Source organism: Bombus fervidus, chromosome 7 (assembly GCF_041682495.2).
Source record: "Bombus fervidus isolate BK054 chromosome 7, iyBomFerv1, whole genome shotgun sequence".
Lineage (NCBI taxonomy): Eukaryota > Metazoa > Arthropoda > Insecta > Hymenoptera > Apidae > Bombus > Bombus fervidus.
Genome location: NC_091523.1, coordinates 7023227 through 7046604, shown reverse-complemented (window position 1 = coordinate 7046604; position 23378 = coordinate 7023227). Strand labels below are relative to the sequence as shown.

The 23378-nt window shown below is 36.2% G+C and overlaps 6 protein-coding genes across 9 annotated transcripts in view; 2 read left to right on the top strand and 4 right to left on the bottom strand.

The window, feature by feature from the left end:
• The first annotated feature begins 33 nt into the window (after window positions 1-33).
• Pex11ab (peroxisomal biogenesis factor 11ab) lies at window positions 34-2437 on the top strand. Its single transcript, XM_072006942.1, has 3 exons — window positions 34-448; window positions 787-902; window positions 977-2437. The coding sequence occupies exons 1-3, from the start codon at window positions 393-395 to the stop codon at window positions 1501-1503; spliced, it is 699 nt and encodes a 232-aa protein (XP_071863043.1). The 5' UTR covers window positions 34-392; the 3' UTR covers window positions 1504-2437.
• LOC139988862 (uncharacterized) lies at window positions 1787-4583 on the bottom strand. The gene is made up of 5 exons (XM_072006648.1): window positions 4507-4583; window positions 4260-4423; window positions 4048-4188; window positions 2226-2399; window positions 1787-2120 (listed from the first exon to the last, which is right to left on the bottom strand). The coding sequence occupies exons 1-5, from the start codon at window positions 4581-4583 to the stop codon at window positions 1969-1971; spliced, it is 708 nt and encodes a 235-aa protein (XP_071862749.1). The 3' UTR covers window positions 1787-1968.
• The window catches only part of Rhogap102a (Rho GTPase activating protein at 102A), a 66458-nt gene continuing 45604 nt past the window's right edge, over window positions 2525-23378 (top strand). The window contains exons 1-2 of one of the 4 annotated variants that reach the window (XM_072006929.1): window positions 2525-3523; window positions 22564-23069. The gene's annotated coding sequence lies outside the window, so the exon portion shown is untranslated. Of the gene's footprint in view, window positions 3553-20133; window positions 20756-20931; window positions 21072-22563; window positions 23070-23378 lie in introns of those variants that run through there. The other 3 variants (XM_072006927.1, XM_072006928.1, XM_072006930.1) reach the window with 3 other exon arrangements.
• LOC139989042 (uncharacterized) lies at window positions 4861-6420 on the bottom strand. Its single transcript, XM_072006943.1, has 4 exons — window positions 6026-6420; window positions 5678-5835; window positions 5441-5617; window positions 4861-5076 (listed from the first exon to the last, which is right to left on the bottom strand). Exons 1-4 carry the CDS (start codon window positions 6208-6210, stop codon window positions 4919-4921), a joined length of 678 nt encoding a protein of 225 aa, XP_071863044.1. The 5' UTR covers window positions 6211-6420; the 3' UTR covers window positions 4861-4918.
• On the bottom strand, window positions 6442-8874 carry LOC139989048 (uncharacterized). The gene is made up of 3 exons (XM_072006951.1): window positions 8621-8874; window positions 7943-8269; window positions 6442-7473 (listed from the first exon to the last, which is right to left on the bottom strand). Exons 1-3 carry the CDS (start codon window positions 8798-8800, stop codon window positions 7072-7074), a joined length of 909 nt encoding a protein of 302 aa, XP_071863052.1. The 5' UTR covers window positions 8801-8874; the 3' UTR covers window positions 6442-7071.
• LOC139988825 (uncharacterized) lies at window positions 9417-11430 on the bottom strand. Its single transcript, XM_072006589.1, has 3 exons — window positions 10197-11430; window positions 10016-10136; window positions 9417-9766 (listed from the first exon to the last, which is right to left on the bottom strand). The coding sequence occupies exons 1-3, from the start codon at window positions 10470-10472 to the stop codon at window positions 9462-9464; spliced, it is 702 nt and encodes a 233-aa protein (XP_071862690.1). The 5' UTR covers window positions 10473-11430; the 3' UTR covers window positions 9417-9461.

Here is a 23378-nt window from a genome sequence, read left to right as displayed (position 1 = left end):
TTAAAATGTTTGAAAATGGCGGGTAAGTTAAATTAAATATCCGATGGCGCTAGTGGTATAAATAAGCATATTATATGTACCTAATTTTTCTAATTTATGTATATTACGAGATAAATATTGCGACTGAAGCAAGAAATGCTTTGCGTCATTATGTTGCACATAATCGTCAATATGGATTCTTTAATAATCATTAGTAAACGGTATTTTACGTATCAATTCGTTTAGACTAAGTTATTCAATATGAATATTGATAGTTTATATTAATTGTTTATATGTGCTTACAAATAAACGTTACTATGATGAAACTCTCATAAATTACTTTTATATAAAAATTTATTGCAATTAATTGTTGTGTTTGAAATATATCGCTCTTTATATTACCTGAAAACATTATGGATATAGTAATAAAGCTAAATGAGCAAACAATAGGCAGAGACAGAATTATCAGGTATATAATTTATTTACTTCTGAAACATATTTAACCGCATTAAGAATAATTGATTTAATTAATATGAATTTATTATATGATTTAAATTATTTTTAATCGATATAAATTTAATTGTATGTTTTACATAACCTAAATTTTGTTATTTACCATCATGTTTAATGATACTATTTTTCTCATAATATATTCAAAAATGCATATCATTAAAAATTCCATAAAAACCTGTATATTAATTTTCTACATAAAAGAATATACCAATTTTATTTAACAAATTTATTACAAGTAAAAGTAAATAGATAATATTAACATTGTACAATTACTTTTTAATAATACTTTTACAGATTGCTACAATATGGAAGCAGAGCTTATTGGTATTATGGACAGAATATTCGTAGTACACAACATTCTGCAGAAGTCTTAAGAAGTTTAGAATATACATTTAGTTCCTTTAGAAAATGTATTTAAAGCAATATTTATAATTCTAATACAATTACTATCGATAATAACAGTTTATTCTCGTTTTCTTTATAGTGTTACGTCTAGGGAGATGTTTGGACAGTTTATATTCTGCTTTAAAAATGATGAAATATCCAGATCTAACTATAAGAGCCACTTTGACATTATCAAAAATTGCCAATGCTCTATTCTTATTAACAGATCATATAATTTGGATCGGCCGTGTGGGATTATATAGGGTTAATATTGAAAAATGGAGCAAAATATCTAATAAGTACTGGTTAATGGGTATTATAATGAACCTAATAAGAGATATTTATGAAATCATAAAAATTTTTGAACATGAAAAAGAGAGTGTATTAATGAGGACATCAAAGTTCTCACATCATTTATGGAAACAATATAAATTACTCTATCATTTAAGAAATCACAAAGATGTTGTAATGGATACAATTAAAAATGGATGTGATTTGTGTATTCCTCTAACAGCACTAGGTTTTACTAAATTTACCCCTGGAACAATTGGTGTACTTGGTGTGGTATCTTCAATTGTAAGTCTGTATACATTGACTTATCCTCTGTATAAATTAACACCAACTTAAAATTAATTGAAATAATTATTTTTTATGTACATGAATATGATTACAAAGCATTTATTCAAATTAAAGGAAGTATATTATTAAAGTTAAATTAATATTTTTTTATGGATTTTCATGATTTTTATACATTTTTGGTGTATATATTTTTACTATATACTATGTACTAAAAAAACTATATGTTACTACACTGTGATACTTAAATAACTATTTTGTGACCAATTTTTTGTAAATTTTTAAATAAAGTATCCTGAAAGTAATATAAAATACTATATATAAAATTGAAAAATCTGTTTTATATCATAAAATTATATTTCAGTAAATATACTTACATAATATTTACAATGTAACTTATCTCTATGTTATGTTATTATAAATAAATTTATATTTGCAAACAAAACATTTTTTATAAATACATTTAATAAAAATACTCTATATAAAAATTATTATATTCATTTGTATAAAAAATTCTTAAGCATTATCTTCTATTAATATGGCTGGAGAGTTTATTGCAATAATTAATTTATATTTGTGAGAATAGTACATCAAGAAAATTCCCCACTTTCCACAAATCATAGACCAAATAGCTGATATCGTTGTACTTTCCCCAATGGGTACAATGGCTAAAATATCAGAAATATGTATATGTGTTTACATTTACTTTGCCATATTATATATATATATATATAATATATATATTTTATCTGAAGATTAAATAATATACATACGGATCTTGTAATAAAATGTGAGGAAGAGATACCAAATTAGTGCAGTAATTCCTGCTACTGCACTTACAAAACCAACAACATTTAAACTGTTCAACGTAGATTTGGTATGCCATCTTTCTAAACTTTCTTTTCCTTTAAGCCAATGCAGATGAAAACAAACAGCAGCTAACATACCTATGAGATATGTGAAGTAAAGCAAGATTTTATTTATATTAATTTTGTGTTAAATTTATTATATAAAAATATCTTTTATTATATGAATAACTATTATGTATAATATGAAATTTCTGAAGTAATAATTTCTACTATTTGTGATATGTTTAAAAAATGAGCAGAAGGTAATATTCCTACAAATATTACGAAAAATATTGCCTAATTATTGAATGAAAAAACAAAGTTCCATAATTAAAACCATAACTATTAGAAGATAAATATGCACAGCAATAAAGAAGTAATTTTTATTTTGTATGTAATAAATGAAGAATATCGTTTGTTATTACTGTAAAATATTTGTCTGGTGAACTTTTAAGTCGTTTGCTATTAATTTTAAACCATATTTACGGTTGCAAAATTAGATAATTTATATAATATGATGTTCATCATGTAATGTGTGATGCTAACCTGATAAGATGGACCAAAATCCAACGTCGAAATTCCTATACACAATAAAGAGTACAATAAATGCTGATATAGCAAAAATTATACCAAAAACGCTTATTATTAAATGTATTATAACACCTCGCGGCATTTTTAGGTTCTTGTAATTATCTACTACGTAGTGCACTAGTCGACTATATCAAGTCATGTCTTAAGGAAACTTAGTTTGCTTGTGCAGATACCCGTCTTGATATTTCAAATTGTACAAAATAAGCTTTTGGTAATTAATAATAATATTTTTTACAATTATTGTATTAATGAAGTTTCAGAAGTATTTTGTTGAACTTTTTTTTCTAAGTTGGATTACATTCTAAACATTTGTAAATATGATATATGTACTGAATAATTGGTGAAATTCATGTAACCAAACTTAAAACCATTAAATGAGTGTCACTCCTTGATAAATCGTTGCGCCATCTATCGAGGTTACGTGGAAATGATGTTTGCCAATTTTACTGCAATATTTTCTCTGACTTTAGTGAAGACTTTACAATCGCATTTAGTTTATTTAAAAATTATTGTGGATAATATTATTTATATATTTGCAGAGAATATAATTTATATATACTTCATCTGCGTGTTCCGGTTGCGTAAAAATTCCTCTGTGATGTTTCATATTCGACAAGTGAAGAGAAATCGAGGTACAAGAATTCGATTACTTTTTACATTTGTAAGTTTTTATGCTATACCTACATATATGTAACATTGCGTAAACGATGACCTCACATATCTTTTAATTACCAAACGATAGATAAGTGTTTTCTATAGTTATTTGTGCAATGTAAAAGTTTCCAAATAATTGTGTCACTTATGAAAGCAGTAAGAGGCCTATTTCCACTGTGTACGTTGCGTATGTAGTAAATTTACAACAAATTTAATATAAATATAAAGAAAGGTAGAAAAATTAAATTATTTATTTTTTATAATCAAGATCCGCACAAAGATTTTTCGGTATTTTTACATTTTTGGAAGTTCTTGCCTTTTTCTTCTCGTGTTCTCCTATAATTATTGTTGCACCTGTACGACTGACAGTATCTTGGTATATCGAAAGATCTCCGTGCAATAGTTTTGGTCTTATATAGCCAAGCACTATATATATTTAAATATATTTAGATGTATTTTAGTAATTAAAGTTGAAGTTATATTTAAAAATCTTTGTACTCACTTCTTTTTGCCGTCACTGGAGGTGCAAGAACTTTTTCATCTTGAGGATTGAAATATAAATCATGAATATACGCTACTAATTCACTTTGCAGATCCTTTTCTTTGATCTCTTCCCCAACTTCTCTTGTATCGCGCGGAGCCTCTATACTTCATCATATACAAATTTTTAAAGAAATCAACTATTTATGTCATTTCTATACATTATTAGCTTACTAGGATGTTTATAGGTGACTTGATAAACAGATTGCAGTCTATCGAGGATATGTTTATGAACCAATTGTTCAGCAGCTTCGTCCAATTGTGTAGGGATCGATGCTGTACGAGGATCGATTTCTCCTTCTTCTATACGATCCGTAAAATAATCTTTGTGATATATTCTGAAAATATATATAATCCGTGTTCCTAGATAAAATTTGTCGATCTGTTTATAATTTCGATAATATACATCTTTCTTTCTTACATCTCAGCTGGTTGTATCTTTTTCTTCCTAAAGTTGCGACTATATTCCGTAGAAAAAAATTCACATAAGTTTGCCATTATGAAGTGTTAAACAAATAAAAAAAAAAAAAAAAAACGCGAGATACAAAAAATTAGGTTATACGCATATGATTCCGTCGGTTTGAACTTAATTGGTTATAATAATAAATAAATGGTAGTAATCATATGTTTTTTTTTTATGGTGAATTTTTTGGGAAATTTAAGAAATTCGTGTCTTTTTTTATACATTACAAACACAAGAATGTGAGTGAATAATTAACAATTGCTTTTATATGATCCAATATTTGTACAATAATCAAAATAAAATTTGTACAATAAAATATTTTAGAAATCGGTAGTGTCTGGTCGATGAGAGAAATTTTCATCATTCGAATTTATAATTTACAGTCCCCAAATCTTCTTCTTGACGAAGGTAGTGGTTCCAGATATTGTTGTCGATTTTTTATATTACTGAGACCCATCTTGCTGATAGTATCCATGTATTCCGAGCGACCGGTGAAAGGTGTCTCCCACATAGAGAAAGATTCTGGAACTACAAATGAATTTTCGTAATATTAAATTCTCATCGTTTAACTTTTGTTATCATAGAAACATTCGTGATCAGAAATCTAAAAACATTCTACGAAATATCTTTCCTCCATAAAAATTGTATTTTTTTAAAGACGTTGAGTAAGAACGTCTGCCAAAACGAAGTATCATTTTTTGTCATAACAGTTATTAGTCAATAATATAATATACAAGCATACATTTAGTTGGTGATATTTAATATTCTCGCCAAAAATATTAAACATTTTTTTCTTAGATCAAAATATAGCATTTTTCCTTTAATAATATATGTTTCATCTACAATGTTTGGAGATTTAAAACAAACGGGGACATTCGAAAATATTTCATACCTTGGAACAAATTAATCGTTTTGGCTGGCTGAATATGCGGTCTTTCGATGGCAGTGTATCGAAATCTCGTTGGATCTCTGTAACCCTCCTTTATTTTCGTAACTTCCGCCGGAAAAGGTGAACAGTACGATGAATCGACCGCAGCCTGTAGCTGTCTGTACATTTTGATAGGCAATCCTGAATTCATTCGAACGAGTTATTTGCACGATATCACGTTCCTTCAATGCCGTTCCATACCTCTCTTCGCGTAATCCGTTTTATAAATACTCTTCATCGTCTCGTCCATTGGCTCGCAGTTAGTGTCTAGCATAGCCTTCGTGAGATTCGTCATTTCACGGTTCACTTTCTTCAGTTGGTCCAGAAATTGTCGTTCCTTGTCAGCCAGGTATTTGTATCTGGATGCATTTTTTAAAGTATTATTTTAAATTGCCATTCCTTCTCCACGGATAACGACATTGAAAGTTGTGATATAAATTTGGTTTTTAATTTAACGAAGGATCATACAGCGTGTAGAATATTCATATTGTTCAAATTACTTTGTATTTCGTTCTACTTCTTTCCAGATAATTTTTATTTTACTTTTACCTATCTTTATTATTCTGTTGGCCATGTTCGTCGCACGAACAATCCTCAGGATCGATTCTGGGGGTGTATAATCGAATTCCCGTACTCTTCGGTGGTTGTGCCGGTTTCGTAATAAGAGGTACAGGATACGGCCAATTAAAATCACGATGAGTGATCGTGATAAAATTTTCCAACGTGGTGGTCATCTTGTATACCAGTAATTTAATCGCGAGTTAGAGCATACAATCAGAATTTACATGGGTCTCTGTTGAAAGAATATTCGTTTAAATATACGATATTTCTTCGCTGTATGAAAATACAATTAATTCGTCAAAAATGAAAAAAATAGAGAAACAACAATTTTTCATTCGTCGAGGTTAACATTTTTCTTAAAGAAACATTTATAATTAAAGGAAATATTTTGTAAAAGATTCTGAATTACATCATACCTGGTTAATCTTCATTTTTATCGAAATCAACGGATTTCGAGCAAAATTTGTCTTAGCAGAAATTTCTTGGCGAAAAAAAAAAAAAAAAAAAAACAGCGACTAAACGTTACATGGCAATGGGGACTGAATCGATTCGTCGGTTCCAGTATTACGAAATTTCATCACCTTCCGGAACAGCCAAAGTATCGTTTCTTTGATCAGCATGATCGTGGCAATGACAGCTCTGTAAAGCGCGTAATGTAATATAGCATTTAAAAAAGTGATACCAATGTGCGCGATCACGGAATCGGTTGTTAATCTTAAATCGTTCATCTTGAAATTTGGGAATTATTTCGTCGATTTAGTCGTTTCAAATGTTCATAGACGTAATAAGCTTTGTATAATTCACTGGTGATTTATCGAAACTGACTCGTGTTCTACCAATCTGATATTTGATACAAACGATTCAGTTCAAAGAGTTCAAGTTTATTAGATACTTTCAGGTAATTTCATGATGCTCGAAACGAGAGTAATTGATATGACAATTTTCATCGCTAATAAAAGTACGTATCAGGACGACATATCGTTATTAATTATACACGAAATACAGTACGTTTAAGTAGAAAATAAATTTGCATTTTAATAAGAAGTCGCTGATGTATCGCTAAATTTTCGTTGAGGGGACGTTGTTTTCGAAATATGTTCGGATATTTTTTCTTCTGGTTCCTTGTTTTTCTTCTCGTTTTCCGTCTCAAACTCCTGATCACCGGCAGGAGAGATCTTCGGGCATATTCGCGAGTCTAGGGAAAACCGTTTCTTCATTTTCGCGCGATACGTATCCTTAGGTTGCTCTAACGACGAAAACAAGTGTTCCTGGGGATTCAACGAAGTCAACTTCAAAAGCTTCTCATCTTGAGATGGATTGCATTTCCTCCTTTGAACGCGGCCCCTTGCCGTCGTAAAAATTGGCCTCGTCGTCTCCTGAATACACCCACAATCCAACCGTGTGATTGTCGTCATTGTGCCACATGGCTCGAGATTCTGAATTGTCAGACAATTACAATACGGCCAATTAGATATTAATCAATTAAATACAATTAAAATATATTTTAATATTTCCATTCTGTTAAACGCTACATTTAAAAAATACTTTTAACTACAGCGGAAATTTTATTTCGTTGTTAACTTATTAACCTTTCGGATATAGATAATAATTTTCATATTTAGAAATTTTCTATCTTTATACGTGTTGTTTCATGTTCTGTTAAAAATAAATTATATCGTACTTAGATGTACAAATACTAAAATTCATGAATTAAAACAAATTGTCTTTACTCTTCATTTTTAATTTCATAATTATAGAGATTTATAGCTAAGGAACAACTCAGTTAACAGATCAAAATTTAGTTGGACATCTTATCAAGTAACAAGTTTTGTAATGTAAAATGTTATACGTATAAAATATTTTATATCTAAATAGTAGTTTGTCTTTCGATGATACTTTACATACGTTTTTCAACCGACCTCCCGAAGATGGATGAAAACTGGAACTTTGCAACGTTCCGGTGGTGAACTTGGAGGACGGTGAGGCAGCTCTCGGGCCGAAATAATATTCGCCGATCAATCGTTTGATTTCTTGCGAGTAGTATCTTTCGCTAATGTCCCGTTTCATCTGCAGCTCCTTCAGTCTTTGTAATTTTTGCATCGCGGTTACCGCCTCTGGCATATTCAGCTCCGAGTAATCGTTGAATCGTTGGTATCTCTCACGAAGCGTGGCATGGTTACTCTTTGGCAGCACTTTGCCGTAAACCGGTTCATTTGGGTATGGATTATATATCTATAAAAAAAAAGATATCCGCCTGGTGAAATTGCAAGGGAGAAAAGCTTTGAATAAAAATTCCGACCGCACGTTTAAATGAATCGTAATTTCTTTTCGATTCATAGGTCGAACAGATTAAAAATTGTTGGTCCACGCTTAACGCAGGAACAACAAGAACACTGAAATCGTAGAAATCCAATTTCGTGTTCAATTTCTACTTAATTTCATAAATAAACAGAAGGGAAAACCACTCGCTTGTACAATTCCAAAAATTTCATTTTTGGCACTTACAATGTCTCGCGTTCTTACGTCATATAATTCGATTTATAAATACGCAACGATGCTAAAATAAACGCCGTTTAATCATACGTTGTTTTTATTAATGCCAGGTTCCTCAATCTCGGAGACACTTTCCACGGAAGATCTCTCTTCTGGTAATCGGATATCGTGCTCACTGTTGTAAACCTCTTGATAAGCGTTCGAAGTACTATATCGTGGCAAATTATGGTGCATTTCTCTATGCGACGATGTTTCCCGATGATTGTCCATCTCGCTTTGAAGGTACCTTCGATTATGGTCTTACATAATATTACACGGTAAAATTAATAAATAAATAAATACATATATATATAATAAGAGAAATATATGATAAAAATAAAGAAGATAAAAATAAAGAAATATATGATAAAAAAAAATAATTACGATAATATTAGTTTCGAAGAAAATTTGTAAGTTACAGCAGATGTAGGTTATTAAAGGAGGGAGATTACTCGTTGGATAGTTTGTTGCGTACACGATTCGAAGAGAAAGTTGCTATTTTAATTTATTCTGCGAAACACGTTGTCGACAGATGCATAGCGCTTTTGTGCATTATTACACAGAATTTGATGTACTATATTATTTTCTAGTTCTACGTAATTTGTCTGTCTTCCATACTGCGAGCAGGCCGACTGAGTTCCTCGAGCAACTTCAAGGTTTTAGATATTTCTGAATGTCTTCGAATATTTGAATATTATTTATTTCTATGAGGAAAGGGACATTACGTATTTTTTTGAAATAAGAACACTCTTTTATACTCATTAACAATAGCAGTGAAAAAAATGGAAATAAATTTTGTTTCGCAAATATTTTCTGGCGATCACGTTAAACGTATTTGAGAACTGGATCCGGATGGAATATCGTTTATTGAACACAGCGATACAATTAATTTCTACAAGGCAGCTGTCGCCCAAGCTGGTGCACTATCGTGTTTTTGATGAATGTTATATTTTAGAATCGATTGACCTAGTTTACTGATAGTATCTTGGTATTCCGATCGCCATGGAAGTAATCGCGTTTCCTGCGATTCGTCTTCAGCCCCGGCCACTTTCTTCGACCGCCTCTTTCCTATTTTGTCTCTGTCATCTCGACTAGATACTTTCAATAGCTTAGCTCGAGTAGAGGGTCGACAGTCTATATCCTTTGCTTCTTCTTGTCTGATACCACAGGGAGGCCCCGTATCCTCCATTGGCGCGGCTGTTGTAATATCGAACGATGGTTCAGAAAATTTGTTTTCCGATAATACCGAAAGTAACGAACAGTGCGTTGGTAGCAAATAAAATAAAATGTACCAGGTATAGACGCGTAGGTACGTGACGTTCAAATTACAAGATATTTTACAAATTCTTTAATTGGCTCAGAGTTTTTACATTTTTATCTCGATCGACAATTATGTTCTCCGAAATTATACGCGTATATTCTTGATTGCGTTTTCATAAAATTTACCTTTGTCAGAATAATCCAACTGGTATGTTGTCTTCAGTCGATCTTCGTCAACGCGTTTAATTACTTCGTCGATAGGAGTGCTCTGTAGAACTCCATAGAGATTAGGATGTTTCTCCTCCAACTGAAACGACCGTCTCGACGTAATACAATTGTAAAGCGATTTACACCATTATTGGTTTACCTTTTTCATGTACGTGGCTGGTTGATCGAATCTCGTGGCTTCAGTTTCCGGATGCGGTCCCGTTTTTGCAGGATAAAGCTTTGGGTCCAGAAGCCGCCCCATGGGACCCGTGCGACTCCAGTCGTAATCGTCCCCGCAACGTACAAGGGGCTTTATCTCTCGTGGACGATCATGGCATTTACAAGAAGCATACTCGCTTAGCGAAGTTATCTTACGTTTGTACCTGGTCGAAGGCCACGTATAATCCTTTTTATACGTCGTAAGATATTGGGCCATAGTGCGTTCACCTCTTATTTTCCAGCGGTGATTTTATTTTTGAATTGATGGTTTTATTATAGACTTTTTATATCTCACATTTTTCATATCAGCCTAATTTCGATGAAAGGTATATATTTCGTGAGTCATGCGTGTTATAATTAAATTTCGTGTCGAATCTTTTTGTATCAGGCCATCCCATAAAAAGTATCATCCGTTGCTTTACTAGTTCGAATTTCGAAGGTAAAATCAAATGGCAATTGCCGAAATTTATGGTCAGCAATTAGAAAGATCATAGACAGTATTAATACAGAATAATTGTTTCATCATGACAATGTTCCACTTATATCTTCGTTCAGTCACGATATCTATGATTAACCCATATCTTGTGTATATTTGCTTACTAGAATTTCTTTCAGAGATTATCGAAACGCTGAATGATTAAACGTTACTCCATCATTTGTATCTGCGTGTGTGTTTCGTTGACTAATGGTTTTATCTTAATCATCATAGTTTTATGGTACATGTCTTGGTCGATGTTAATCGGCGGAAAATTTACGGACAAAGTTGACACAATTTGATCAGTTAAGCAGCAAAGTTCTGGCAGTGAAGGGGAACCATTGGCGACATTCAGGCGTTTTCATCGTTCCCGAACGTCGTAACAGTTAGCGACCCGAAAGTTCACTAATTTTGCCAGTTCAAACAAACGGCCACAGCGGTCGTACAACTCCCGTCTGGAGAACGGTGTCGGCGCGTGCGATTTTAAGTTGCAACGTCCGCTGTGCAAATAAACTTTGCCCAATAAATAGTCGTAGACTACGATACTGTTCACGCGTTTACGTGCAATCGCAAACAAAGATGCCACACAACATGGCACCGTTCGTTTAAGATTATTGTGTTTGGCGTAGTGCCACTTTCAATAGAAGTTATCCATTTTCCAGGTCAATATTTCAGTCTGACTGAATCACATCGAAAAAAGAAAAAAGATATTCTTCTATGTTCTTTCATCTTACAGACGACTCTATTAGAGAACTTTCTTCTCCTTATCGTTTCTTTTCTCTTATATCGTTCCAACGCGAGATACTTGATATTGATATTTTCCTTTTTACGAAATTCCTCTTTAATTACGATTATTTTGTACATTAGAGACGGCTGCGCGGCATTAATCTTATTCTCACCCCTACCTTTTCTATCGTGATTGGCCCGGCTCCAAGACCAACAGATAGTTCAATGTAGACTCTAGACATAGGCTACCGACTTCAATCGACGGTACAACCAAAGTCGTGCTCGCTTTATTTAGAGATACATCAATTCGAAAGTTCGGTCACTCTGCTTCCGGAATCCGCGCTGTCTTCTTCGTCCCGGGGACAGACAAACGAATGAATTCCATTCGAATCACGGGACTCATTCTGCCCAGACAGTGACATACAACTTGCCTCATCGGGATACCTTAAGCTTTCCTTTGATCCTAGCCTCCGTATAAATTACTCTCGTTATAAATTAATTCGAAGAATTAATATGAAACTATTCTTTTGCATCTTTCTCACGACTCGTATGTTATTTTTCACGTATACAAATGTATCAAACTTTTTAATGTTTCTGTTTCTATAAGTTCCAAGGAGACGTTAAATTAGAAGAACATCTCAGAAATAATATTCGACGTTAATTTAGCAAATTTGAGATCTTCAGATGATGTATCCAATGCATCTTCTGTTTCGATTTAGCGAAACGATGATGTCACAGGCTATCGAACGCCCAGACGACGAAATAATCGGTCGAAACGAATCATCCTTGTCGTCTTCGTTCATCTTTTGGCAAAACGTTTGGTCCCGTAGGAAGGAAAGCTCGGAAACGGACTGTACTACTGATGGTTGCTCTAAAGATATCGCTGCGTCCACGCAGCCAGGAATAGAACCGTGACGTCGTTGTTCGTCGACGAACGAATACTAACTCTTCGGTTCGTCGTACACCGACAGTTAGCCAATGCGATACGCTTCGAGGTCGACGATGAACATGATCCTACGAAAGCCACCCCGTGATTCTGATTTTGTTCCAAACACTTCCTACTTTTCCTCTGATTACGCCACGATTCCAAGTTTTACGAAAAGTTTCGGTCTTGATTGATCTCTTATCAGTCGTGTGTTTTAACGTCTTGATCTTGTCTCGTGATCTTAGAATTTGAGATCAGGCGGAGTATTATTTATATTCATCTACATTCAGTAATCAAAGGAATTTAAGAATACGTATTTAACAGAGCAGACTTTATTTCCTCTTTCATAAGAACGTGTCCTCTTTCCATTGCAAATTGTTACGTTCGTAAGCGTAATTCAGGTCGACGAGTCGAATTATACTCGTTTAAGTGTCCCTACAAAGACCTGCAAATTTACATTTTACACCGAAAGTATCGCTTTCAACATCCATATCGATTCTGTAGCTTCTTTTCTTTTCTTAATGATTGCTAAGTCCTTCCAATTTTAGATTCTATTCTTCCTTGACAACCTTGTCCGTGTAGTCGAATGTTTTTCCTTAATTTAGCGATTAGAGGTAGCGATAATCGGAGACGAAACTTATAAATATAATTACAGATATAAAATACGATGTCACTGGACGACAAAGAATTTTTCCTACAAACACGAAAACGAAAACTTTCTTGTGAAAACCTTACTACAAGTAGTAGAAGTTTTTAACAAGAAAGGAAGATCAAATTCAGACACCAGCAACTATAATTTATCGCCAAACTGTGCTTCTTCGTTTCGTGGCTTAATTTCGCGGTTTGCAAGCTCGAAAAGACAGACTGAAGGGAAAGGGTGTGAAAAGTAAAAAAATAACAGGAGGATGACACCGGCGCGTACATAGCCGATAAAAATCGTTGACAAGAGCCGGACCGTAAATTTCTTAGTGGAAAGAATTATTGCTGCCGGATAAAGACGACCAGGCAACAACGAAGATCTGACCAAAAGCGCACGTGGAGAACACGAAGTCGCGGAGAAACGTGGCGTTACTGACATTAAGTTACTCGCTTTTCGTTTTTTCGCTTTTTGAAGTGCTGCGTTCCCGAGTGCTACGGTGTGACTCAAGCACAAGGGAAAAAAGAGTCGATGGACTGGCATGGAGAACGCCGTCTAACTCGAAAGAACTCGCTGACAAAGAGACCCGCTGCAGCTTGCTTCAAATTAATCCGTGTATTATTTTCTACTTGTTCTCCGGGGCTTTTAACCCTGAAGCGCCGCGTTTCGTGTCTTTTTTCGCATTCTTCTCACAAATTCTTTGCTCCTGTTCTTCAAAACGAACTTCTATTATGAAACTAAATATTTCATACTTTCTTCTTTCGCTATATATGTTATTTGATAAATTAACCTATCGACAGAGTTTTCTGACACTTTTTATTAACACTGTAAATGTATTAAGCAGATTCGTTCTTTGGATGAAATAAAGGGTTAGTTCACTTACATAACTCCCTCTCGTATCTATATCGAGAGCGAAAGGGGTGATTCAGAGCGGATCGACGGGAGGTTGTGGTACGCTAGAGAAGGACCGTATTCCAAGTATGAGGACGTCGTTAATCAGACATGACGCATCTTCCAGAAATCCGTGCAATTGGAAAACTAAAATCGTATAGAAACAAGACGGATAGTGGTCTGGTCGACTGTCGCCTACTCATCTCTCCGCAGCAGGAAGCAGACCAACTCCATCAAAATAGCTCCAAACCCATTAGCATTCATTAGTGCATTAGTGCCTCTATCCTCCTTCCAACCACCAAATATTATCTTTTATACGATATTATCTTTTATATACTCGAAGAGGAATAATACTAAAGAGCACGAGCAATTGCAAAGCAGTAAACGATCCTCGCAAACTTATCAACTCACCTTTTCACAGCTCGTATTTTTCAGCTGACCATCAGCCGCCTGTCGTATCATCCCGGATCAAAGATTTCGCGCTTTACGAAGACAGATTGCGCGGATGTTGCGTTAAATAAAAAATCGCGCTCGAGAAGGAAACAATTCTAATCAACTGTCTTTGCTAATTTACATATTCGTTTTTATTTTATGGAACTTGTACTTTCTCGTTGTGTCGTTTCACCCTCGATCGAAGACTTCGCTGCTCGTATACGCTGCCCCAGGGAGACAAATTGGGCGGGTGCGGCGTTAAATTAAAAATCATTCGCGTTTTACACGCAGACAACGGGTAACGGGAGGAGTCAGGCGAGTCTCATTAAATTTATACCGACGTTCACATTCCTGTCCGACGACGTAGCACCCAATTAAACGTTTGATATAGGGTGGACCCCCGTGTTTTGACTTTCGACCGGCATCGTGTCCGCGCGACACTGTCGCCACCGGCAAAAATAATCCGCGTTCGAAGGGGACTCACCGGAGAAGAGAATTCGCGACGGAGGTTCGCGGAACCAGACGCGATTCCCCTTTCGTACAAAGCGCGAGAAATTACGGCCACAGTGGCAAGCTTGTGCACGCCAAGGCCGCCCTTTTTCTTCAGCCTTCTTAACGACGTCGTTACGTGTCCTTCTTCCTCGATGGTTTTATCACTGCCGAGGAGTTAAGCGATTTATTCCTCTTACAGCCTCTTACTTATTCCTCTAATTTGTTTTCGTAAACGTTTAGTGGGTAAATTTTGTTGATTAGTCAGGTTGGAGAATTGTTAGTCACCTTCGCATCGTTGGTTTATGGGGTTGGATTCAAATCGTTTTTACTCGGGTGGTTCTATTGCGATTTTACAAGTCACGATGCTTTTTTATTTCTTTTTAAATTGTTAGTTGGTTCGTGCTATTTTTCTTTTGTTCGTGCTATTGTTCTTTTTCTATTAGAAGCGTGTTCAGATATGGTGTTTAACGGTAGATACGAGAGAGTTTTAGGTTGATTATGATCCTTAAAAGGGCAGATGATATGATGTATTCTTAGCGTAAATGGTAAACAAGCAAAAAATTATAATATTGGAGTAAGAAAATAGATTAGAAATATTTTATATAATGGTTTTGTAAATATCAACTAACACAGTGAGTAAGAAATGAATTTCAGAACTTTGGATTATTAATTTCTCGTGTTTCTCAATTTCTCTCTCTTCTTCATCTCGTACGGATCATCAAGACGAATCGCTGCTATTATTGTTATTTAGGATAAGAATTACGTTTGTTTCTCCCAGTAAAACGTTTACACCGATGTTCTCGAATTTGTCGTCGGGTTTGAACACGACGCTTGTTTAATATCATTTGATTTAGAGGGACGCCGGGCCTCGGCAGAAAATCGAGAATGTGATCCGATGATCAAAATTTCGGCATAAAGTACCGAGGATCAGCCGCAGCTTTTGCTCTGAACGTAAAATGACTACTTCATATCGTTACGGGTGATCGTGCCGTCAAATTAATTCGTCGTGATTCCTGTTTTTCAACCGTGTTTCTTTCGTGTTTTCAGTCTCGCGCGAGATGTTCGAGATTCATGCGCGTAAACGTCAGTCTTTTAAACTCTCTTCTCCCCTTCGATTCAATTTTTCCCGCGAATAATGACTCCCAACGTGCATTTCTCTTCCCAACAACGAAACATCGTGTTACAAATAATTGCGCTGCACACGGACATTTGATATTCTTTTTATCACGGTTTCCTTCGTAAATATCTTTATATAGTAAAATGGTAAGAAAGGAGAGCTAAAGGGTAGTCAGGTTTTTAAGGCCGGTGTCTCAGTTACATTATGGCAACATTATTCTAGGATACACTAACATGGTAGAACTGCCTCTGTAGAAAGTAGTGTTAGATATTCTTGGCACGTACTGCCCTTATTGGGACAACGAACTGAAATGATTCCTAGAACATTATGAAAGTGTTGACGAACGATCATCAAGATCGCGCTGAGATAAATACGATGAAATAATATGACCGTATATAAAGAATCGTTAAAACGTACAAGTATTTACAATTCGTTTATTAACTTTTCAATTTATTTAGCGGTAATTTAGATATTTAATATACGCACATATACACACACGCGTTTTCCAATATACCTTGGTTATCTTTTCTTAACCAAAACATACTTCTCAGAATCTATATCGAATTTTTAGTTTCCGAAATATTATCAAGGTTTTCTTCCAAGTAATCCTAACTTCATCAAGGAAGTTAATTTTCAGAAACGACTCTTGCTTTTCGCACGATCGTTTAGAACGTTCACCGTTTCACAAAATATCTTCGAATTTCGTCGCGTTTCTTGCGACTAGCGAACTGATTCAGTTTCTTTGTTCGAGGAAACAGTACTCGGTAGGTGTGAGGACACCGATGTAAGCCGGTTCAAAATCCCTGGAATACGAGTTCGATGCCGGTGTAGCATTTTTGGATTTCGAGGAACATCCAAGATCAAGCATAGGCGCGAGTGTATGCAAACTCCCTTTCGAAATCTCTTACTTTCAAATGGACCATTATTCGGTGAACGAACATTGTTCGACGAATAACGTGTTCTCGTGGAACTAGGGTTATTGTCCCAGCGTGTCGCGATTATTTGAACAATGATCAAAGTCACGTGAAATAAGATTCTGGTTAGAGAAAATGGAGGATCGATCTTCGAACGTGGCTCGTTTCCACGAGACGATCATTTATCTTGGACAGTTAGTTAGGGTTTTTAATTTTAGATAGATTCTATGAATTTTGAAGAACCATGAAAAGACAACCGAGCTTAATCTGTACGTTTTAAATTATTGATATTAGGGTCTCCTAAAGTTTATCTCTTTCATAAATTCTTGTTTGTTGGGACATAAAATAATAATTATTATTATAGTTGTCTCGGTGTTTTCTATTTTTGGATCATACAACTTTCGTTATTCGTCGTAATACTCGAGAGACTAAAGTCAGTCAGATGAAAGATATTTGCTTTATTACATTGATCAACGTCATTTTCCAATATCGTTTCAAGTTTTGTTCAGATCCTCGATAATAAGACGATAAAATTACCTTATTATTCGCGCTGTGCCCACTTTCCAGCCACGAAGATATCGTTTTAGAAACGTTTCAAAGCAGAAGACTCGATTAATAGAGAACCACTCGAACACTGAAAGATTCCCTTCCAATGCAAAATCAATTCTTCGACTTATTTGACTTCTCGTTGTTTCATCCCTCGTCTACAAACTACCCTCAGAAAAAAGCAGCATCGTTGCTTCAAAAGCACCAGGGGAATAAGTTAAATACCCAAACACAATGTGCAACTTGCTTAATTAACGGCTGCAACGCTGCATATTCTACGCGAAGTCGCACAATTTTTCAATTTAATTAGGCGTGCGTCTGTCGACAAATCGACTGGGATCGCGTTACAAACGGACTTGCCAAAACCCTCGTTAACAACCTGCTAGTTAGCGCGATGATGCTTGACGATAATCCATCGCATTCCTTCGCGCAGGAAAGTAAAGAAAATAAAAGATAAGCAAGGAAAAGGAAAACGGGTTTGCTCGTGCGTTCTTCATCAACGCGTATAGACACACGAGGTGTTTCGTTATTTATACAGTCGTGACATTTTCCGTTTCGATCCCTCTAGCATTCGCCGACAGGTTGACGCTTCGCGCGTCTTCCGTCGCGCTTAACGTCTGCCAAAAAGCTCGCCTAACCGTGCTGCCAGTTTACACGAGATAACGCGTAGCGGGCGTACCAACGGCAAACTCGATTATAGAACGCTATTTCTATATTCTCATTATAATTAGACTGTTTCTAAATATGGACGTTTAAATGCAAGCACCATGTGTAACGCAAGTATTTCCATGACGAATGAAATTCACTCGTTAATGTTGCTCGCTAGACAGCTCAGCATAATCGCGATGGATAAATGTAGATATTGCTATTTGTTACTTGCTTGTGCTATTGTGATTGGCCAACGTTTGTCGTCTGATATATGCTTTATCTATATATACATATACACGTATACACGTTATACAATTGCGTGGTGAAATATCGTAGTAGGTGATGGATAGATCGTATAGATATTGATGCATCTATAGCAGATTTAAAGGAAATAATCGAATATGTTACGAACAGATTGACTTATATCTGTAGATTCCTTTTTAATATAAAGATAGATTTTACAATTTCAATAAAAGAATCGATTTCATAATCTATGTGGATCAAATATCTTTTACTCATTTTGATGCATATCACTGAATATTCCAAGTATATAAAAGATGTAGGAAAATTGTGTGAATGGAGGAAATGTTTGTGAATGATAGCGATCCATGTTTCGTGTCTTTTCATAATAGTAAAGAAACGAGAAACTTTTTTCATGTGCAACATTTGAAATAGCGTAATCTTTTCTTTTTTTTTTTTTATCGAAATGAGTGATTTTTCGTGAAAAAAGTTGAATCACGTTGTCGTTTCTGTAGAAGAAGCTTGGTGGCTTTCGTTCATTGCCTTTTAGTTGCAAGTAAACGATCCCGAAATCGCTCGTAGTTTGTAGAATCACGCGGCCATCGTCATCTTGACACTCATCGCGTTTCGTCGCGTGAATCCGAGGTCTGCCAAGAAACCCGATGACACAGTAATCGGTACAGGGTTCGACCAGTGACTCGTTATCGTGCAACATGTAGATGTAGGTCGTTAGTTTTATTTCCAATCGACTACCGCGTTGGTCAAAACAATTGATATAGAATGATCAATAAACAATTGTGTATCGTTTAACGAATATCATGTTCGCTCCATATGTCCGATGCGTAGTTTTGCACACAATTTTTCAGAAAGCTGTATTTGCCAGCAATTTTACATTTTTTATGTCCTTTACATTTTACAATATAACATTTAGCGTAGTTTAATACACGATCATCTAGCATCGTATAACTTTCGTTTATAATTACGTTCTTTCTCTAAATAAATTTCCAATGAAAACAGAAAAGAACAACATGAGTCACGTTGATTCTACCTTATTATCGAACAATCGATATTACACGCCAAACTTCCAAATTATCTACGACTATTGTATAATAGCACAATGTCATACACGAAATCATCGTCAAATTCTAAAATTAAGTTACTACATATAGAAAAGAATTGTACACTCGGCCATAAAAGCAAAGTATTATTTTCACTTTAATTATTCGATCGATCGTCTCATCAACAATTTTTTCACATCAATCAATTTTTTTTTAGCTCGGATGTATCGATCTAGTAACTACATACATCCAACGTTCAGAACACCTAACACGTGGTATTTTGCAAAAACGAAATGTCGACGATACCAACCCGTTATAAATTATCAATCCAAATACACAACCTTTTTTTCCTATACGAATAATGAAAATAAACATCTAAAGTTAATAAAATAGAAAGGAAAAAGGAAACCAGTCGTCACCACGCGTTTCGCTACCTAACGAGCCTCTTTCGCGAAACTCGATCGTTCCTCAGGGTTGAACTCCCCCCGGCTCCGTTATAACACGTCATCCTTTACTCGCTACAAGCGCGGTAAAAGGAGAAAACGTTCCAGTTAGCGGCCGGGAAGTTTCTTCCATGGAAACCAGCGACAGTTCTCGGTTGACACTTGCCACGGTCTGCCAAGAAGCCCGATTACACGATATCGGCGCTCGTGCGCGTCGTTTACGAGCGTGTGCCGCAGGACGGTCGCCCGAGTTGGAAGGACAGCGGTTTTAAAATAAGCTCACGAGAGTCCCAGCGCTCTGCCAATGCCTATCGGTCCAACCAGTCGGTGCGCGCTCTCCTTTTCAGCAGTCGTTGATCGTGCACCGTCCTCGCAACAACCGTCGTCGTCGTAGTCTTCGTCGTCCGGCCACTTGTCGTCACCGTACCAGTTGTCGTCGTTGTTCTGACTCGCGCGCGAGCTCAGAGAAAACCGGACGCGTTAACCGAGCGTCCTCGTTGCCGTACGTGTCGCGCGCGGCTACTAGTGCAACGATCTTCTCTTCTATCTTCTATCCAACCGATATTTCGGTTCTCCGCCGAGAATAATTACCGTACGATAAAGAACACAGTAAAGTAAATGGTTCGTACAACAGTACAGAGAGAACGAAATAGAAGTTGAAGTTAAATCCGACCGAGCGTGTGTTTGTGTGCCAGATGACACGTGGTGCCGGTCGGTCGTGTCCGGCGGCGATACTCGTCACGGATTCACACGGGTTCCACGCGAATGATTTATTATAGAGTTCACGGGTACGCGGGTGTATCGCGTAGTCGCGTTTGACAGCGCGTCGCGTTACGCGGCTACCTGTGCTCGCTGTGCATACGATACACGGTTGCAGAGAAGGTGATTTCCTTGAAAGGATACTCCCGTGTCAGCTACGAAGGAACGCGTACCGAACGCAAGAGTAAAAATAGGAGGTAATCAGTGTCTCGAATAGAACCGGGTTCGAATAGATCGTTGGGAAAGTGACTCGATTTAAAGTGACCAAGGTGTACTATGATCGTTGCTGTAAGAATTCTATTTGTCCGGACACTGTTACTTCGGATGAAGGTTTATCTAGTGTCCGAGTAACATCAACTGGATTTATTTAAAGGAATGTGAACTGTAATTGAAAGAGATCGTACCTAGTAGAATTGCATTCGGAATTTCATGAAACGGAATTTTATTTAGTGTAAGAATAACACTCATCGAGTCTATTTATCCAAATGCGAGCTCTGGTCGAGAAAAGTTACGGTAGATATATGTTTATTTGAATTCCATTAGTAAGAACAAATGAATTTCCATCGATTTCCTCGATTTAATAGAAAGTACTATTATACAAATAGTTTGTCCCAGGTTCAGGTGAATGGAGTTCCATAATATTTGAGTTGGCAGTGAAGATATTCGAAAAATCGTTCTCACAAGCCAGACCACCGGTATCGTTCGTCGAACGTATGGTCGACGGTGTTTTCGTTATTTTAAGACAATGCTTATAGCGAAAGAACGAGTCGCACTACCCAACACGGACAGGAAATAAGGAGAAAGTGAAACGATAAATTCACAAAAGACGAGGAAGGCTGGTTCTTGCGAAAGCCTCCTCCGACTTGTACATTAACGCGAGGCGATATTAGAGCGGCACGAGTTTGTACACAAAGGCATGGTCGATGCAAATGGGCGATCAAAGGGGCAATGTTTCCAGTAGCACTTCATTAAACGCGCAAGCGTGTTTTTCGCGAAATGCGTCTCCCGCCGCGTCTCCTTTGTTTAGATGAATATATCCTACCTTTATTTTTAAACGTGACACAACTCAAAGGACAGTAGTTTTTCAAGAAAATATTAAAAACCATCTTTCGATATAACGCTACATTATTTTGTTAATGAAGTTTACCATAAAAAAAAAAAGAAAAAAAAAGGAAAGGACAACACCTATAAAACGTGACTCGAGATTCATCAACTTATTAACGTATTAATATAGTGATCTTAAAGACGTAATCTGATTTCTAATTTCCCATGTTGGTTCTCAAAACCACAGTCAATTTCATATGTACGCTATTTTATTCCATTTGAAGGCAAGTTGCCTGAATTCCAACGAGTTGAAGAATAAATTTGTGCCGCATGAATACAAAGTTGGAGTAAAGTTACTTCAATTCGAGCGACTTAAATTAACCTGATTAATTTGAACGAGTGTCTAAAGAACTACAAAGGACTTTCTCATAAAGATGATTCGTAAAACAAGTTTTCCAATTTGTGTCAAGTTTACAGCTCACTCGTGACGTATTAATCGTTATATCAATTCGCACCAACGTATTTTTTACGGAGCGTTCGAATTATACGAAGACGACCAGAGATTTCGTGCGGTTTGAAAGGATTTCGTTGATCGTTAGCGGGATGTTAGCCTTGGTCAATTTCACGGAACACGCCACAGCGTGTGTCCGCTCGTTTGTATATTGTTCTATTCTCGCTGTGCTGCGAGTCTGCGCGTGCTCCTTTAGGACTCTCGTATAATCTTCAGCTTTGATAAATCCTACACGATTTCGTATTTTTATTTCAGATCTTTAAGATATCAGTGGCTCGTGCGATAATTTATAGGTTCCGTTTATCTACCGGTAATTTTATCCGCGACCGTAATCGATTCGCTCCGATTCCTCACGGTTTAATACCGTTCGGCGGTCGAAAGTCGTCTAAATCGTATGCACGGTGGAGTATCGTGTTGCATTGTGTCTGACCACAAATATTTGAATTACAGGAAACTGCGGTGAACGATGGCCGATTGAAAAAAGCATCGCCGATCGAGAAAGCCAAGAATCAACGACGGTGAAGCGTATTCCACGCGTGGTTCGTTTCTTATTCGTTTACGATCCTGACACAAGTGCATCTATTTGGAACGATCGAGGCGCGCGCGTCAGATCGAAAGTGTTCTTCGAGAGGTGATCTTTTTTTTTTTCTTGCGGTGTGAATCCCCCTCCTCTCACCGGTTCGGTTCAGATACAGTGGAGAAAGTGGTTGAAGCCGGTGCGTGGTCAGACAGCGAGTCGCCGATCGTTAAAGCGGTCTCGGCGTTCCCCGTGGCCGGAAAAGTGTTCAGTGGTAAAATCCCGTACGGGAATTATGTGACAATCGAGCAGATGTCAGGTGTTGGTTGCATCGAGTCGGAGTCACGATATTCCGCACCCTGGTATTCCAACATCGACGTGGCACTCATGGGAATTCAAAGTACCGCACAGTTCGTCGAGAAGTACCACCACATTATCGGTGAGTTTACGTATCTCTTTGTGGCGCTTTTTTATTTATTATTTCGATGGAAGTTTGCTTTTTTCGATTGCTTTTAAGGAAAGGAAAGCTTGAGCGAAAGAAAGAAATTGTGCAAGTAATGTAAGTAAAAGGAGAAGTTATTTTTTTAACTTTACGTTATTTGTAAGTTAAAAATAGTGCGAGACGTATCAGTCTTTTTCTTTTTCTTTTCCACATGTTGCTGTTGTCTATGGAGATTTATTATAAATTTCTGATGCACGAAAACGCGATTTCGATAATACGTTGCAGAGGTTGTGTAGGATCTCGATA